Consider the following 17751-nt stretch of genomic DNA (forward strand, 5'->3'; position numbering starts at 1 on the left):
CTACAGGACAGGTAAGAATCTGGAGCCTAATCTGAGAAAAGATCCTCCGAAGGTAAATTACTTTACCCAGTGCATAATATAGCTTGAAGTTTTGAGGTAAATGTTTGTGTCTGTGTTAAATTTATGATTTTGCATATTTTGCATCATTCACCATCTGATAAATTTTATTTCAGAAAAAGAAAAGAAGTTCTTTTTTATATAGTGATTTAAGGGGAAGGTAGCCAAATTAAGCTACATTTTGCATGGCATTTAACTCAGTTTTGAAAATTTAGAAATAGTTGTTCAGAATGTATTTTCCAATGATTTTGCATGGTATTACTTTTGACCATGTACTCCTGTGACCTCCCTTATTGTTTTAATTTGTATTTGCTTACTTTTAAAGAAACCATTTAAGATATTTTTATTTAAGCATGCATTTACTGTAAACCAACTATTATTTGTGTGTGAGAAATATTTGTGTGTTCCATGAACTACTTTTATTTGCGAATAATATTAATCACTGTGAACCAATAATTTTGATAAGTATTTGCAGAAAATGTTTTCTCAGTCACAAAAATTAATTGTAACTGAATGATTCTAAACTAATGAATCACAAATAAAAATGACGCGAATAATAGTTGGTAACAGTATACAAAATTTGGTAAGAATTTATCATCTATATCAAGTTTTTAAGGATTCAATTTAAAGATATTTTTCAAGATATTTTCATGAAACGCCATACACTAATACAACTTTTCATATTGCATTACTTATATATTATTCTCGGTGGGATTGATAAAACTGGGTATATTGTTATGTTTTTCTCTTTAAAAGAATTTTTTTTATAATGTGCAAGTCATTTGGAAAATGTGCTTTAGATATTGAATATGATTTAAGAAGGAATCCAATTAAGATATTTAAAACTAAGTATTTATTTTAATGAAAATTTTATTTTCTGTAAAAAATCATTTAAAGCCCATTCTTCATGAAAACAAAGTACTTAAAAAGTAAATTTTTTTAACTGTCTTCAATCACTCCATATTTTGATAATTTCATTTCATAAAAAAAAGAAGTTCCTCTTTTATATAATACTGTGTAATCCCAAATTTTCGTCAGGGTTTAATTTTTGTTGTTTTTGAGGTTTAAAGAGACCCACATATTCATGTCCACCACGAAATTTAAAATGTTACATACAAAAGAACTCATTAAATCTTGATCCAGGAAATCAAATCCCAACGAACCAAGAGATTTTCCTCAAACACCGAAAAATTTGACCTCACGAAAATATGTGATTTTACAGTATAGGAGAAGGTAGTTGCATTACAATGCAGGTTAATTATTTGTAGATCTAAATATATATTGTAGTTTGAATTAGTCTGAGAAATTCAAAATTGTATCCCTAATTGAAGATTTTGAGGATATCGTTTTTGGTCTGGCAATCTGTCTGTTTGTCTGTCAGTTAAAACTTTAACCTTGACCTTAAATTCTGATTGGTTGGTACTACAGATAATATGAAAATGTCTTGGAAAATTTGTTTAATTCCATGTACCTATACTTTTCATTTTTCAGTATAAAGTACTGTATGAATTCGATATCTTGAGTAGCTTTGCTTGGTTTCGAAAGTAGCTTAAAGAGCAAAGTTTATCCTCTATTTAATGCATTTTATCCTTAATTAATTTTTCAAATCCTGGGATATCTGTAGTGTTTAGTTTCCAAATATATATATATGGGGGAGGTGGGTACAATCCACAGAAATGCCACCCTTGTGAATACTTGTTTATGTTGCAGTTGAAACAAATTAAATTAACACAAAGAGGAGTGATATGCCTTTTACTCCTAAGTCAGGAATGGGGTATGAAAAAAGTTTTTTATGAACTTAAAAAAATCCTTCCACTCATACATGTTTGAATACCTGGAGAAAAAATACTGTCCAAGAGTTATGTGTATAAGAGTTTTCATTAATACTTATAATAAGGACCAGAAACTCATAAGAATGCGGCCAGTATTGCTGTATATGACATAAATCAAGACATAAGACAGATATATACAATGTAGTTTACAAAACTGCATGGAATGCTCTAGATAAAGGCCCATTTTATTGATAGTCATATATGTAATTAGTACATTTTTGAATCAGCTTTAGTCATGTAGTATGATAATGATTAAATTTTAGAAGCATGAGTTTGCCTCTTACAAAAAGTATATTTATGTCTATACACATGTAGTGCAGTCTATATTACAGGTACAACACTTACCTATATTTTAAGGTCATTTAAATATATTAGGTGAAATATTGTTACATGTACAAGTATCTGTTTTGCACTTGGCTATGAGTATGTTTTGGTTAGCCTTCAGTTAAACATTTGAACATCTTTGGCTGTTGAACTGTTCAAACATTTTTAATATTTACATGTAGCTATAAATATAGTTGGATTATGATTTCATATATACAATTCATACATTAAATTTGTACTATATAAATTGAATATTTCAGGTATGGAAAATCAGAAGACACTGTAAAGGATAATGTAGAGTAAGTAATTAGAGTAAATTACAGTGTAAAATGTATTTTTGTTTTAATTATGGCACATTAAATGTGTCTATATATATGTAATATTTGTATCAATATAGTCTTCAACATGTTCATGAAAATTGGTTTTTCTATACCTTAATACTTTAAAAGAGTAATTAATGTATTAATTTATGAAACAATTTAATACTTTCTAAGCATTAAATTTATCGATATTATCATTGAAAGAATACTATTTCCATTGCATTTGAATCAGAAGACACAAGGCCGTTGGGAGCAAAGTCAACGAACTTGAAAACAATGTAGATACTAAGAACAGGTATGATAATGTTGAGAAAATGGAAGATGGCATCATTGAGAACAGAGATGAGGAAGTTGAAAATGAGGCTGTATCAAGCCAGAACAGTGAGTGATCAATATTTCATATCAAAGCTTTTAGAAATAAAATTTTCTTGTACATTTTAAGTGATTAATTGTTAGTACACAGTGTAAATACTTCACTTCGTTCTTCTCCCTTCAGGAATACAAACAGATTTCATAAACAGTCACGTGAGTAGAACAGAGCATCATTTGTTACATTATTATCATAATTTATTAAGTGTTAACAAATAACAGGTAGATTAGGTTTAAAAAATTATCACATTATCTTGTTCAAATGTCAAGTAATTTTTTTTTATTAACGTTTCAGTTGTAAAAAAGTAAATGTCGTAATAATTTCGGTTTTTTTTTATTAACGTTATAGGCGAGCTATTAAAAGTATGGATTTATATTGTCCATCTGATATATAAGCTTATTAAATGTATATCGAGTATATACGGTATTCATTTAATTTCCATGTAATATGCAGGTAAACAGTGTTCTTGCATATTTGAAGGAGATAATGGACTGCTCCATACAAGACTGGTATATAATTAAAATAATGCTTTTGTTTCATTGCAATACCATTTTTTTTTTAAAATTCAAATTCGAATGTCCAGTCATCTTGAATATTTAATTTTACAGTGAAGAAGTTGATCATGCACGTCATCATCAATTCATAAAAAATCCTTATTTGATGTAAAAGGAGTTTACAAAAAAGTTCTGTTTTGGGGAGAAATTTATAAGCTCAGGGGTAAGTATACATTTATATTACTTTGTGGGATTTGGGATGTAATCTGTCACTTTTAATTGCTCTATCTGCTTTTGTGTTTTATTGTGCTTTGTTCATGAGTCACATTGTTACACCTTTTGAAGGTTATGGAGCATCTACAAACAGTGCTGACAGAAAAAGTGTGTGTCAGCAAGCCAGTACCTAGGTAATTTTGCTAGTTTCTCCTTAAGTTTTTTATTTAACAATGTATTGATTTTCCTTTTGCACTAAATTCATAAAATGACTTTCAGATCCATCTTCAAAAGATACAGTTCATATCAACACCTGCAAAATCAACACCTGGAAAATATCCTGATAGAAAACATGTTGTATGTTTTTGTTCTTTTCCATGAAATTTGAGCCTCTATGTACATGTTATTTTCACCTTATTTGCATGGGTCATCTGTGGGAATAATTTAAAAGGGATATAAGTTAAGATTAACTCGTATCGCTTTGTATACAACTGTGTGTGAAGAATTATTTGAAAGTGTGAAAAAGCACGATATGTAGATAATAATGTTTCAAAGTAAATAATATATAAATTTAATTTTGTATTTTGAAGCAATGCAATCTTATTTCTTTTGACCTCATTTAAAAATTTCTTATTTGCGTTTTTTTTATTTTCAGTATGGGTGTGTATTACATGAACCTGGTGTTGATTAAAGAGGCCATAGTATATCTCATATGTAAGAGAAGTGGCCTACCATATGAAGCAGCAGATGAGAGATGCACTCTCACAGAGCGATCAGTACAGGATCAAATTACTAAAAAATATACCTGAATTCCATTATATTTTAACTCTGATGACCAATGAAATTTTCATCATAACAACTACATCAATCATGATTTCAATATAATATTAAAAATCTTAGTATGTACATGTATAGGTGTGTCACATAAATTTTTCTTACAAATTACAATGCAAAAAAATTCAATGTATCAAAAGCTTAAGTACAGGTGTATCAATTAATAGTGTGCTCAGTAGAATGTATTGATAGCCTAATACTTTATAGATACAAATGTGTCACATATATTGTACTTGGTAGACTGTATCAATAGCCTAGGGTACTGGACCCTTACCTGTCATGTAGTACTCAATAGACCATATCAATAGCCTAGGGTACTGGACTCTTACCTGTCCTGTAGTACTCGGTAGACCGTATCAATAGCCTAGGGTACTGGACTCTTACCTGTACTGTCGTACTTTGTAGACAGTATCAATATCCTAGGGTATTGGACTCTAAGCTGTCTTGCAGTACTCGGTAGACCGTATCAATAGCGTAAGGTATGGATCTCATACCTGTCCTGTAGTATTCGGTAGACCATATCAATAGCCTAGGGTACTGGACTCTAACCTGTCCTGTAGTACTTGGTAGACCGTATCAATAGCCTAGGGTTCAGTCTCTTACCTGTCCTGTAGTATTCGGTATACCATATCAATAGCCTAGGGAACTGGACTCTTACCTATCCTGTAGTACTCGGTAGACCGTATCAATAGCCTAGGGTATTGGAATCTTACCTGTCCAGTAGTACTTGGTAGACCATATCAATAGCCTAGGGTACTGGAATCTTACCTGTCCTGTAAAACTCGGTAGACTGTATCAATAGCCTAGGGAACTGATCTGTTAGCTGTCCTGTAGTACTCGGTAGACCATATCAATAGCCTAGGGTATTGGACTCTTACCTGTCTTGTAGTACTCGGTAGACCATATCAATAGCCTATGGTATTGGACTCTTACCTGTCCTGTAGTACTCGGTAGACCGTATCAATAGCCTAGTGTACTGGACTCTTACCTGTCCTGTAGTACTTGGAAGACCCTATCAATAGCCTAAAATATTGGACTCTTACCTGTCCTGTAGTATTTTCGGTAGACCGTATCAATAGCCTAGGGTACTTGACTCTTACCTGTCCTGTAGTATTTGGTAGACCGTATCAATAGCCTAGGGTAATTGACTCTTTCCTGTCCTGTAGTATTCCGTAGACTGTATCAATAGCCTAGGGTATTGGACTCTTACCTGTCCTGTAGTACTCGGTAGACCATATCAATAACCTAAGGTACTGGACTCTAACCTGTCCTGTATTACTTGGTATACGGTATCAATAGCCTTGGGTTCGGTCTCTTACCTGTCTTGTAGAACTCGGTAGACCGTATCAATAGCCTAGGGTACTGGACTCTTACCTGTCCTGTAGTACTCGGTAGACCGTATCAATAGCCTAGGGTACTGGACTCTTACCTGTCCTGTAGTACTCGGTAGACCGTATCAATAGCCTAGGGTACTGGAATCTTACCTATCCTGTCCTGTAGTACTTTGTAGACCGTATCAATAGCCTAGGGTACTTATCTCCTACCTGTCCTGTAGTACTCAGTAGACTGTATCAATAGCCTACGCAGTACAGTTAAGGCAACACATGAAAAAAATATGGTAATGAAGTCATAATGAGGTCTGACGTCATGACAGTTGCTCCGCCCTGATTAATCTATATAAGGAAATGGTGCTTAAAATTACTTATTTACCGATATTGGCAACAATTTGTAATAAACAACAATATCTTCATGTTTTAATAGAAAATAATTAGTGATTTTCTTGTATATAAAATAGCATGTCTTTGAAATAATTCTCTTTTTAATCAATCGTAACTACTCGGCCATTTCCGTGAACGATAAATAACCTCGTAAGCAGAGAGGAGAAAACCTTCTTAAATTATTCGCCGGAAGTGATACCGCATGTATAGTTCCCCAACATGGAGGAGAGTCTCGAATTTGCTCGGAATAAGTTGGGAATTGATTTTTCGCTAAAGGAAAAGCAGTTGGAAACTCTTAAAAATTTATGGGAGCGACGGGATGTTATAAGTGTGTTACCAACTGGTTATGGTAAAAGTGTCCTGTACCAATTACTCCCGTGGTTTTTACAAGGCGAAAGAGAAAGAGCTGGGATCGTCATTGTCATTGCCCCCTTAACCTCGATTATTGTAGATCAAGTTTCTTTCCTTTCCTCTAAGGGGGTAAAGGCCTTGTGCTTGAATTTTGAAGGAACCGGGTGTCGTTCCGCGGATGATGAAGAAGAAACTGTCTCGAAGGTACATGTACACCCCTAAAACGTACATATAAATCGATCAGATATTTCATAGGTCCGATACATAGGGTGCTCTTGTTATTATGTTTGTATTTTAGTATATATCTATTTATATATTTTAACAATTACACAGTTTCCCTATGGTCCGGTACAGTCAATAGAAAATAACACACACCCCTAAACATGATGAAGCTACAGCTGTATAACTGCACTTAAACATGTTAAATGGTCTTAATGGAAGAACTTCAGATATTGGGAAAGTATTTGTATTAAAGTCAAAACTACTAAATTTGTACTAATGAATACAAAACTCACCAGGATCATTTATCTGCAGTCTTTTATACTTAATGAGAATGCATTTAAATTCAGGTCGTGGTGTATTGCTTCAACTAGCCTAATTATACCAGGTAGTACTATAACCACTATAAAGAAAAAAAAATAAAAGTATAAAAAAATTATTTGTTGTTGTTTTCATTTAAAGCTGGTCACAAAAGACATGCAGCGTATCACAGATGGTGATGTTGAGATCCTTTACAGTCATCCAGAAGCAATTTTCTCTAAAAAGTTTGGTAGAATTCTGCGCTCAAAAGTTTTTCAGGAGGGTGTCTGTTGTGTGACCATTGATGAGGTTCACATGATAGAGGAATGGTAAGGAAATACAGAAATATTCCATTAAAAAGTATAGGCCTATATCAGTCCCTCACATGATAAATGACTAAGGTAAAATTATTAAAAGGCAAAACATCTCGCATAACTCAAGGACATTCCTTCATTAAAATGATATGAATTACTAGTATCTTAAATCCTAGCTACTCATCCACAGGCACTTGTTCCTTATATGGAGCACCCCTACTTATTTTTACAAAACAAGTGCCTGTGCACTCATGGGTCATCCTCATTTGTTAGGTGACCAAATACATGAAATAAAGCACAGTTAATCTTCTAAAGGTTTGCATGAGTTTTTCCTTGAACAAAATATATTTACAGGGGAGAAGAATTCAGACCAAAGTTTAAGAAACTTGGAGACCTAACCTGTTTGTTTCCATCTGCAGCACATTTATCACTGACAGCAACAGCGACTGAAACCTCAATAGAAAGTCTTGGAAAAGTGCTACAGTATATAAATCCAGTCATTATCAAAGCCAATCCCGACAGGCCAAATATTTTCTTGGAAAAGATTGTGCGACCTCCTAATATTAACAAAGTTAAAAAGTTGGACACAATTATTGAACCTCTGTGTGAAGAGCTTAAAGAGAAGAGGGAAAATTTCCCTGTGACTATAGTTTACGTGGAGAATTTAGAATCATTGGGTTACTTTTATCAGTATGTGAATTCAGAATTAAGGGAGCATCAGTATGTAGGTGAACCAAATCCAGAAAACCGTATCTTTGCACAATTCCATAAAGATTATACAGAGGCCATGAAAAGCCATGTGATAACGGAGTTAAAAAAAGGAAAACCCTATACTACGTTTAGTATTTGCAACAGTTGCACTCGGTATGGGTTTGGATGCCAGGTGCATTACCAGGATCATCCATTGCAGACCCCCTACAACACTTGAAAAATATCTTCAAGAAATTGGAAGGGCTGGTAGAAGTGGAGCCCAGTGCACAGCAGTACTCTATTTCAATAATAATGACATTGCCAAAAATAGAAAGGGACTAAGTGAAGAAGTCATACAGTATTGTAAAAATTCTGAAACTTGCCTCAGACTTTTTATATTAAAGTACTTTGGATTTAACAATTCATTATTCTGCGGACCACCAAAAGATTGCTGCAGCAATTGCAGGAGCAAAAGTTTGATGTGAACTTAAAAGGTAATTTATACAAATAATTTAATTTCATGGTGATTGTAAATGATTGAAGCTCCTTAGTACAGATCTGTACAAGCACATACCCGATATACACAAAATTTCAGTCTTCCTCCTCCGCAGAAAATGTGTCAGACTCTTCACCGCTTTCTTGTTCTTCATCCTCATCATCTTCCGGTGGAATTGGAATATCCCTCAGCAGCCTCTTAATGGTATTTTTTACGGTCACTTTAAACAGTGTTTGATCAAATGAAAAAGGTGATTTCTCGAAACCTTTGAAGGAATTTAATCGGCGTTCCTTATTGTAAATCCAGGGAGAGTTTTTCTTCAAAACTTTAATCATGGCCCCAATGTCCTCCTCTGACGACCTTTTCTTGTGACTTGTGTTAATTTTCTTAATCAGTGTCATATTGTCATAATTTTGTACAATTTTTTGTATGACAGGAGCTGCTTTAGATATAGCAACAATGGAGTTTTCAGTTTTGTTTGCTCCTAAACCTCTTATTAAATCTTTTAGTAACTTGACCTCATTTTCTTTATGCATATCTGCTGCCTTGTTTTTTCCTTCACCTCCATGAACATTTACAAATGATGCTGCACAAACACTTAACGCAAAATCCGGGGGCAGAGTGATTTCCGTTTTCAGAATATAATCTATGCACTCGGTAAAGTATTTCGACAATGCTGAATGAGAATAGAAAAAGGGAATCATTTTTTTTCAAAATGACATTCATTCTTTTGATATCACCTTCGTGTACAGTGTCTTGAAACTGAAGAACTACAAAATACCATTGCAGGTAATTCATCACATAATTATGAAGGTCATCTTGATGGCCATTGTCTGGATCTGTGCACTTTATGTAGAGTTCCACTCCATTGACATCTAATTTGCATCCTCCCCTCACTCCGGATAAAGAAACTTTAATGTGAAAAATGTTTTCATTAATCTTGATAGGTACTGTCACTATTTTGTCAATAACATTTGAAGTAACATTGAAAGAATGTCCTCCAACTTGTACAGATATGTTGACTTTGTTGGGATCCTGTGGGAATAAAAAAAGATTTCTATAACTAATGTTTAAGAATTTTGCTAAGAAGGAGCATTTCAAAGTAAAATATTTTTTTTAAAATCATACCAGTAATTATACTAATATCATACTGACCTGAGTGTTAAATGGAATATACAGGTCTGCAAGAATTTCATTGAGCAGAACATCCAAAATGGCCTTTTTTCTTGTCAGTTGAAGATTGGAAATATTATCAGGAACAGCATCATGCACAGGTTTGTCAGACAAATTGGTCATTTGAAACTTCTCCATTATATAAGTCAGGAAGCATGAATGACCCACAGAAGTGAAGAAATCTTCATGTGCCTATTTATTAAAAAAAATAAATAATGAATACTGAAATTATCATCTGACATTGGAGATTTAATAATCTTTTTTTTTTAAATAAAAAAAAAAACAGTAAACATTTGATCTTTTTTAATAAATCAGTACCTTAAATCTACTTTTCACATTTCCATTTACATTTGTTCTTTGGATTTCAACTTTAAGGTTAGCCAAAGTTCCAACATCTCTTCCTTGGTTTATTTTCAAGAACTTCTTGCACATTTTCTGTAAAATGAAGTGTCTGAATAGGAATATCTAATACATGTCATATAAAATGTTATTAACCAGATGAGAATGCAATGCACATCTTAATTTTAGACTATAATAACTGGATGAAAAGGTTGTTGGACTTTACCTCTATAAAGTCTTGTAAAGTGTGAAACAGCTCAATGATGATCGGGTTAAGTTGTTCCATCCGCTCTTGTATTGTATGGCAACCAGCCATACTTTTGCGCCTTGAAATCTCACTCTTGTTAACTGGTCCCCACCTACAGGAACTTGGAGTCCATCTAACTCATTTGCTGTGAGAAATGAAGTTGATCAATTGATTCTAAATACTAGATTTATGTATTCACAAATTTTTCACAGGTAAGTTATATCACTTTTTTCCCTAGAATTACTGTATTAAAATAAGACATAATCATTAATACTCTCTTAAATAGGTTATTCATATTTAGAAACAAGGAAATACCTCTGCCTGCTTTTCTGTACCATTTATTAATCCATTCAGTATATTCCTGTAGTATCTTGAGACAACCTTCATATGAACACTCATTGTTCAAGGACAGGGGCAGGGGATGTATTGTCGAAGGATTGGCCATTTCCTCCTGATACATATGGGGAATATGTCCAGGTATAACCTTTTTAAACCACTCAAATGCAGGAATATTTTCTGCCATGACCCTACCAAGAAGAACTTTCAAACTGTCTTTATAAATTGTTACTTCAGTGTCACTAAGAAAAAAATTATTTATGTCAATATCTACATCTGGTGCAAACACAGCAGGTGCCTCCTGAATAGCACAAATTTCTGGCATCACTCTGTCCATTACAAAATTTGAAGCAAAGAAATGGTAGTGCTTGTCTTTGTTGGTCATTCGTATATCATTTGTATTGACCCTTATGTCCAGATTATCACCATTAAATTTGCCATTTTTCCCACTGCAAATATCTTTAATCAAGTTTTCTTCAAGTGCTCCTCCTAGCTCCTTAATCAAATTTCTTTTTGACGAATCAGACATAGTGATGTGGACTTTATTGAGTCTCTGCATGAGCTATAAAGAATAAAGCATGCCGGTAAATAAATAATAAATTCTAATTACTGTAACTATACATTTAAAAGAATGCATTTTCCAATCCATAGATGTATTATAAGAATGTATTTAAATATGTAAATGTATATTTTTTCTTTCTTTGTTTGTTTGTTGGTTTTGTGTTTGTTTGAAAGATAGGGTACATGTATGTCAAACGCTTTTTACTCAATTTCACTTAAGTACCTTGTTATCTACATGATATCGAATTGCTAAAGTTGAATACATTCTTTGTATTCCAGAGGCAAGGGGGTCCCTGCTATGAAGGATCATGCCATAAATGGTGGCCAGTGTTGCTATCTTTTTCTCTGATGAATCAACGGTCCCTAAACACATGGATAAAACCTCAAAGAGAAGGGGGCAGGTTGACTGCATTTCATTAATGCAAGCCGCAAAGATGTCGCAACCTTGTAGAATATCTGCTCCTTTTTTAAGAAGGACACTTTTCCTCCCATAAATCAATTTTTCTAGTTGTTTGTTGATTATTGAAGTACAATCACTGAAAATAAACCCAAAGAACAAAAATATTACAATTTCTAATCTTCAAAAATGATGTTTATGAAATTTCAAATTACTGTACTAGTAAATAATATGAATATAATTGCAATATAAATTTAATTCATATATAAGTATTTTAAGAAAAATGTGCTATCTTTATCTTTATAATCAGTTAATTACAAAATAATGAAGACAATGTTTTACCAAAAAATTATTTAAAGACATGAAAATTTTAAGTAATGGGTTTCCAGGATTTGAACCTGGATGTTCTCAACTGAATGGCTGAAAACATGCCTTGATACCCAGTATATATATAGTGAATATATACCGGTAGTATAGATATTTATGTATTCTACAAGTAATTACATGCAATAAATATTTTTCAATACAAACTGTTTCAACAATGGATCTCCATAAATTCGATAGTTCTAATTGGCATATATTTTCCTTTGCTACAACAGCATTCCTTACATGTGATAACCCTTCACTGGGAATAATCTGGAGAGATTTTTACGTGTTGAAATTCAAACAGCTGAAAAATAAATAACACATGCGAACTAAACTAAAATCAACAAATGCAGTGGTATATACAGACACAGCATAATTGACAAAAATTTTACTTAGATGGAGGAAAATTCTAAAATCAAAATAACAATTTGACTGTATATACCACTACATGTAACCAGGAAGCATATAACTTAATAAGTCAACTTCAAATTAACAAAAAAATAACAATAAATACTTTAAAGTAGAAATATCTTGACTTTGCCTTGCTGGTGCATAAAAAAAAAATCAGTGTTCTCCAAGTAATTAAAATTTCATGTCTCAGTCTCTTTTTTTATACATTCAAGACTGAAGTCTCTTCTTTTTCCAAAAAAAAAAAAATCATCAGTGAGTGTATAATATATATGATTTTTTTTTAATCATTTTTTTCACACCTTATCAACACCCATTATTTGCATCATATACGAAGCACACATGTAGATAATGTCAAGATATTCACATAAAAAATGAAAGCATGGGAAATTATAAGCTTTACTAAATAAACTACTTTATACTTTTCAAAAACTGGATTCAATATTTTTTCCAGCAAACTGTCAATATGTTGTCACAGAATTTCTCTGACACAGTCTGTAAATCCTTAGGCGTATACGAGTGATCTGTTGACACAAAACGTAGTTTACGGCATGCCTTGGTAGAACTGGACTCCTCTGCATCATTTGATGAAACTTTCAACTTCTCCACAGACCTTTTTCAAAATATTTAATTACTCACTCAGTTCAATATTATTAAAATTTAAACCTACACACTTTTCATAGGGTATAGGTCATTCATTGCTTGTAAACAAAGCGTGTAAATTAAAAGTACCATATGAAATAACAATTTCAAAATATAAGGAAGTAGAATATAATAATACGTTATTTTTTTATCTCTTACTTCACCAGCTGGCCCCTCTTCTTTGTCTGACCTGACCTAAGTTGTGAGGGCGGTGTCTTTGCAGGTCGTTTACCAATATCAATGGGCGTGGTTGTGATGGTTGTTGTTGTAGATGTTACGGACACATTACATTCATTGCTTTTACAGGCTTTCTTAACGTTTTCTATAATATTCGGTATTGCAGAAAGAGTTTTAAGACAATTGTCACAAATATGTTGACTTCTAATTGGTGTCAGGTCCACCTCATTTTTCAGTAATAAACTTAGTATTGATTCTGTTTTAAACAAGACACACTTTTTGCTGGAAATGCAAAAATATTTGCTTTTTGCTGCCCCACAACATAAACAAATGGGATAGCTGGGCGCAGCCATCTTGTCTACCACGTGACTAGAAATAGTGCGGTGATTTGCCGATTCCTACACAGTCTGCGTACGAGGTTATTTCTCTTTCGGAAAATGGCCGAGTAGTTACGATTGTCTTTTTAATGTGTCGTTTGTCTGCATTCGGCTTCAGCCAAGCGCTTGCACTCGGTGACACGGAATGTTGTTTACATCTAAAAACGTCGCGACATCAGCTGAGATTTGCAGTGGATTTAAATGCAATAACCACACAATCTTTAAAGAAAATAGGGATAAAATAAGAGACAAGGCATTGCTTCTCCATTTTACAAGAATATGAGGACATTATTTCGGAAAATGTCAGAAAACTGAGACGATTTGCACCAGCTCAAGCTCCGTAGATCAATCACTGCACTTTAATCTAGGCCAGGTATGTATACGCATAAGTATAGGTACATGTGTAGATCTACAATATGTAGACATGCTTTTGTTAACATAAAAAAAAACCCGAGTGTGTTCATGTTCATTTAAATGTATTAGTACAGTCAGTGAAAAACTGTAGCCTAATTATGCAGTGCCTTGTGTGTAACAACCCCCCCCCCTCCCCCCTCCTATACTAAGTTGCACACTTTTTAGAATTATTAAAAATTAATTGCACTAAATATGTACTGAGTTCCTGTCAATTAGCTCATTTTCTTTGAGACAATATGTGTAATAATGGAGATCATCTGTAACACAAATTTAAACTAAATTGAATGAGATGTTTTCATTGTTTCAGTCAATGATTCACCAGTGACTAGGCCTAAACAAAGAATAATGTATTTTGACATACAAATATGCTACACAATTTAAAAAAAAATATCCGTAACATTGTGTTGAAAACATAAAAGCCCCACTTCAGATCAATGGTTGTAATTTTCTAGAATATCTAAATTAATGAAAAAAAAAATCATTTTTTGTTTAGATTACATGTACATGTACATTAATTTAAAAAATATTTGTATAATACTTTTATCATTGTAGCTGTCCAGAGTTTCAGGCGTAAAGAGTGAATAAATTAAAAAAATGCATCATTTCTCCACAGGGTATGTATACTTCTAAAGCATTTCACATTTTCAAAGTTTGCATGTGCTTTACATATTGTTTTTTTTTTCATTTTGGTAAAGGGGAAACTTAGAAAATTTTTTTATAGAAAATATTCTATCAATAACTATTGTAAATGTCAGAGGTTTCACTTTCCCAGAGAAGTTTTGTAATGTATTTTTTTTTTCATTTATATCAATAACATAAATTCACTACAATATACAATGTAGCATAATTTGTTATGTCAAATGTAATGCCATTTTATCCATTACAATGTATATTTAGTAATCTCATAGCATATAACTGCATATATATTGTGTTGTAGGCCTAGCTACTCCCAGATGTTGGAAAATGGATTCATTCAGGCAGCAAGTTAATCCATCATTTAAGGAAAATGGTATGCTCAATATAAGCTATAAACCATACAAAGTTTTGATAATAAAACCTAACAGAAGAATTGAAAACATGTGTAGCGGATAGTATATAGGGAACTAAAACTGCCTCGCCAGTGAGCTAGCTTTTCTGGTGATGCGGTAGAGTCTCCCTCTATTTCAGGCAAGTTAAGCAACGGCGAGCCTGTTTAACCCTTGGGTGGTTGACCGCTTCACGTTACACAATGTATGTAAATTCTAAGTTAAATGTTTCCATGCATTTTTTTATTTCATTTTTTAAACACAAATTACTTTCAATAATGGTATTTCCTAATTTTCTTCTATTTTCAGAATTCATTTTATCCACAAGAACATGAGATGATGGAAATAATTTGCACCTGCCCAGCATTCCTACAGTCTGTCATTGGATTTGAAAAGAAATGTTTATTAAATAAAATTGTCTAGATAAATAATAATTTGACTTTTTCATATATTAACTGTACAGGTTTTGAAAAGGCCATTAAGAAATGAATTTCTTAACTTTCTTACTATTTTGTGTGGAGGGTACTAATGAATATCAAGATCTTATTTCCAGCATGTGCATTGTGTTCATTTATCTTTCAATAATATTACCAAAAACAGGAGACTAGAGATCCCCCTAATTGTTTCAAAATAGGATAGGGGACCACCATTTGTTCTGAAGGAAAGGGGGTGGTGGTGGGGGGGGGGGGGGGGGCGAGTTTTTCCAAGTCAGATTTTTTTTTTCATTTTCATGTCAATGAAGAACAGATTAATATTTATTTCCGATCAATAAGATGAAGGACAGATTATTTCTTTATTCTCCTCTTCATTGAAAATCCTATATGCAAAAAAAAAAAAAAAAATGCAAAAAAAAAAACTTTGATTCGTGGGAGGGGGAGATCACTGATCTGCAAGTATTTATTTTTAAAATCTGCCAGTCCCTCACCCTTAAAATAAAATAGCTGTCCCCTTAACAAATACAGCAGTATACCCCAATTCTTTCTAATTAGTACCTTAAACTTATAACTTAGTTTATATCCCTTAATTAACAGTAAGCAGTCTGATTGAAAGCGATCATAGAACATTACCTCGTATGCAGAAAGAAAAAATATTAACACAAGTGTGTGTACCATAGGCGTCGGAAGCAAAATGAAAGCGGGCTGATTGAAAGGGGGGAGGGAAGGGGTTAAGCCAAAAGAAAAAGGCAAATTCCAATGCCTACATTATGTATATAATTTGCAAATATTAAGTACGGAGGCTAAGCCCCCCCCCCCCCCCCTCCTCGGTTTCGACGCCTATGCGTACAGTAGTGAGAGAGGGGAGATAGATCCTAATTAATTATTAATGAAGGCTATATTTTAATTAACCATTTGTGTTCTACATAAATATATCGGCAATATTTATACCTATTTGTGTGAAATACTACGTGTATATACACATCGTTGAGGAAATGCGGGAGGTTTGAAAGACATTAAATGTATACAACGTATGGAGAACGAATACACAGAAAAGAAAGAAATGTCAAGGATTTTTATGCATACCGTTTGATTTAGTAAAAAAAAGAGTCAAGTCCTGCCCGCATGTATATTTATTTTAAATTTACGAGGTGAACAAACTATATCAAGTACTCCAGAGTTATCTCCCATGCTGGGTCAGTTATGCGTTTGAAAACTAAATTTAGATTGACTCTTCCAAGATTTCATTTTTGATCAAAAAGTGCAAGGGCAAGGCGACAATCTAAAAAGTAGGTTTTTATTATAAATTATTTATTTTATTGTATAGTTTTCAAAAAGTGATGCTCATTTCTTCGTAATCCTTTAGTTAATTTATAATTCGTGATGAAATTAGGAAAATATTCTATTTTTCATACATTACTGTCTGTTTTAGCTGAATAACTTAGTTATATCGGAAAACTAACTGAATGAGCATCACTTTTAAGAAAGAATAGATACATAGTGACAACATAAAACATTGTGCAGTTAATTTTTTGTTTGTCTTGCCCTTGCACTTTTTGGTTAAATTTGACATTCCATTTTTTGACCTAAAATCGGAGCCCACGTGACTTCAGGGGGTCACATGATGTCAAAAAATACCGATGTGAAAAGCAATGGACATACTCTTCAAGATCACAAATAGCTGTTTTAACTAGAGTGTCTTGCTAAAAAATAAAACTGTTAAACATTATATGTATCAGATTCCGTGAGTTTTTATAGAAAATGTTGCCTTAACTGTACTGCGTAGGGTTCAGTCACTTACCTGTCCTGTGGTACTCGGTAGACCGTATCAATAGCCTAGGGTACTGGACTCTTACCTGTCCTGTAGTACTCGGTAGACCATATCAATAGCCTAGGGTACTGGACTCTTACCTGTCCTGTAGTACTGGTAGACCGTATCAATAGCCTAGGGTAATGGACTCTAACCTGACCTTAGTACTCGGTAGACCGTATCAATAGCCTAGGGTATTGGAATCTTACCTGTCCTGTAGTACTTGGTAGACCGTATCAATAGCCTAAGGTACTTATCTCCTACCTGTCCTGTAGTACTCAGTAGACTGTATCAATAGCCTAGGGTTCAGTCACTTACCTGTCCTGTAGTACTCGGTAGACCATATCAATAGCCTAGGGTATTGGACTCTTACCTGTCTTGTAGTACTCGGTAGACCGTATCAATAGCTTATGGTATTGGACTCTTACCTGTCCTGTAGTATTCGGTAGACCATATTAATAGCCTAGGGTACTGGACTCTAACCTGTCCTGTAGTACTTGGTAGACCGTATCA

The 17751-nt window shown here is 33.4% G+C and overlaps 1 protein-coding gene, 1 long non-coding RNA gene and 1 pseudogene across 3 annotated transcripts; 2 read left to right on the top strand and 1 right to left on the bottom strand.

Annotated features, from left to right (window-relative positions):
• Positions 1-2892: 2892 nt before the first annotated feature.
• Positions 2893-4948, top strand: LOC134265777 (uncharacterized). Its single transcript, XR_009991831.1, has 7 exons — positions 2893-2914; positions 3030-3058; positions 3357-3412; positions 3512-3620; positions 3743-3804; positions 3890-3967; positions 4266-4948. It is a non-coding gene; the product is annotated as an uncharacterized LOC134265777 (long non-coding RNA).
• Positions 4949-6311: 1363 nt separating this feature from the next.
• On the top strand, positions 6312-11735 carry LOC134265778 (ATP-dependent DNA helicase Q1-like). Of its 2 annotated transcripts, XR_009991832.1 has the most exons (4): positions 6312-6717; positions 7195-7361; positions 7701-8530; positions 11468-11735. XR_009991832.1 is itself a non-coding variant. In XM_062747991.1 (3 exons), exons 1-3 carry the CDS (start codon positions 6382-6384, stop codon positions 8272-8274), a joined length of 1077 nt encoding a protein of 358 aa, XP_062603975.1. In that variant the 5' UTR covers positions 6312-6381; the 3' UTR covers positions 8275-8553. The 2 variants fall into 2 exon arrangements, 1 of the variants encoding a protein (XP_062603975.1); XM_062747991.1 differs by lacking the exon at positions 11468-11735 and having other exon boundaries at positions 7701-8553.
• Positions 8576-11387, bottom strand: LOC134265779 (uncharacterized; annotated as a pseudogene).
• Positions 11736-17751: the final 6016 nt, after the last annotated feature.

This window comes from Saccostrea cucullata, unplaced genomic scaffold, assembly GCF_032062105.1.
Source record: "Saccostrea cucullata isolate Sc308-1 unplaced genomic scaffold, CSIRO_AGI_Scuc_v1 ctg10395, whole genome shotgun sequence".
Lineage (NCBI taxonomy): Eukaryota > Metazoa > Mollusca > Bivalvia > Ostreida > Ostreidae > Saccostrea > Saccostrea cuccullata.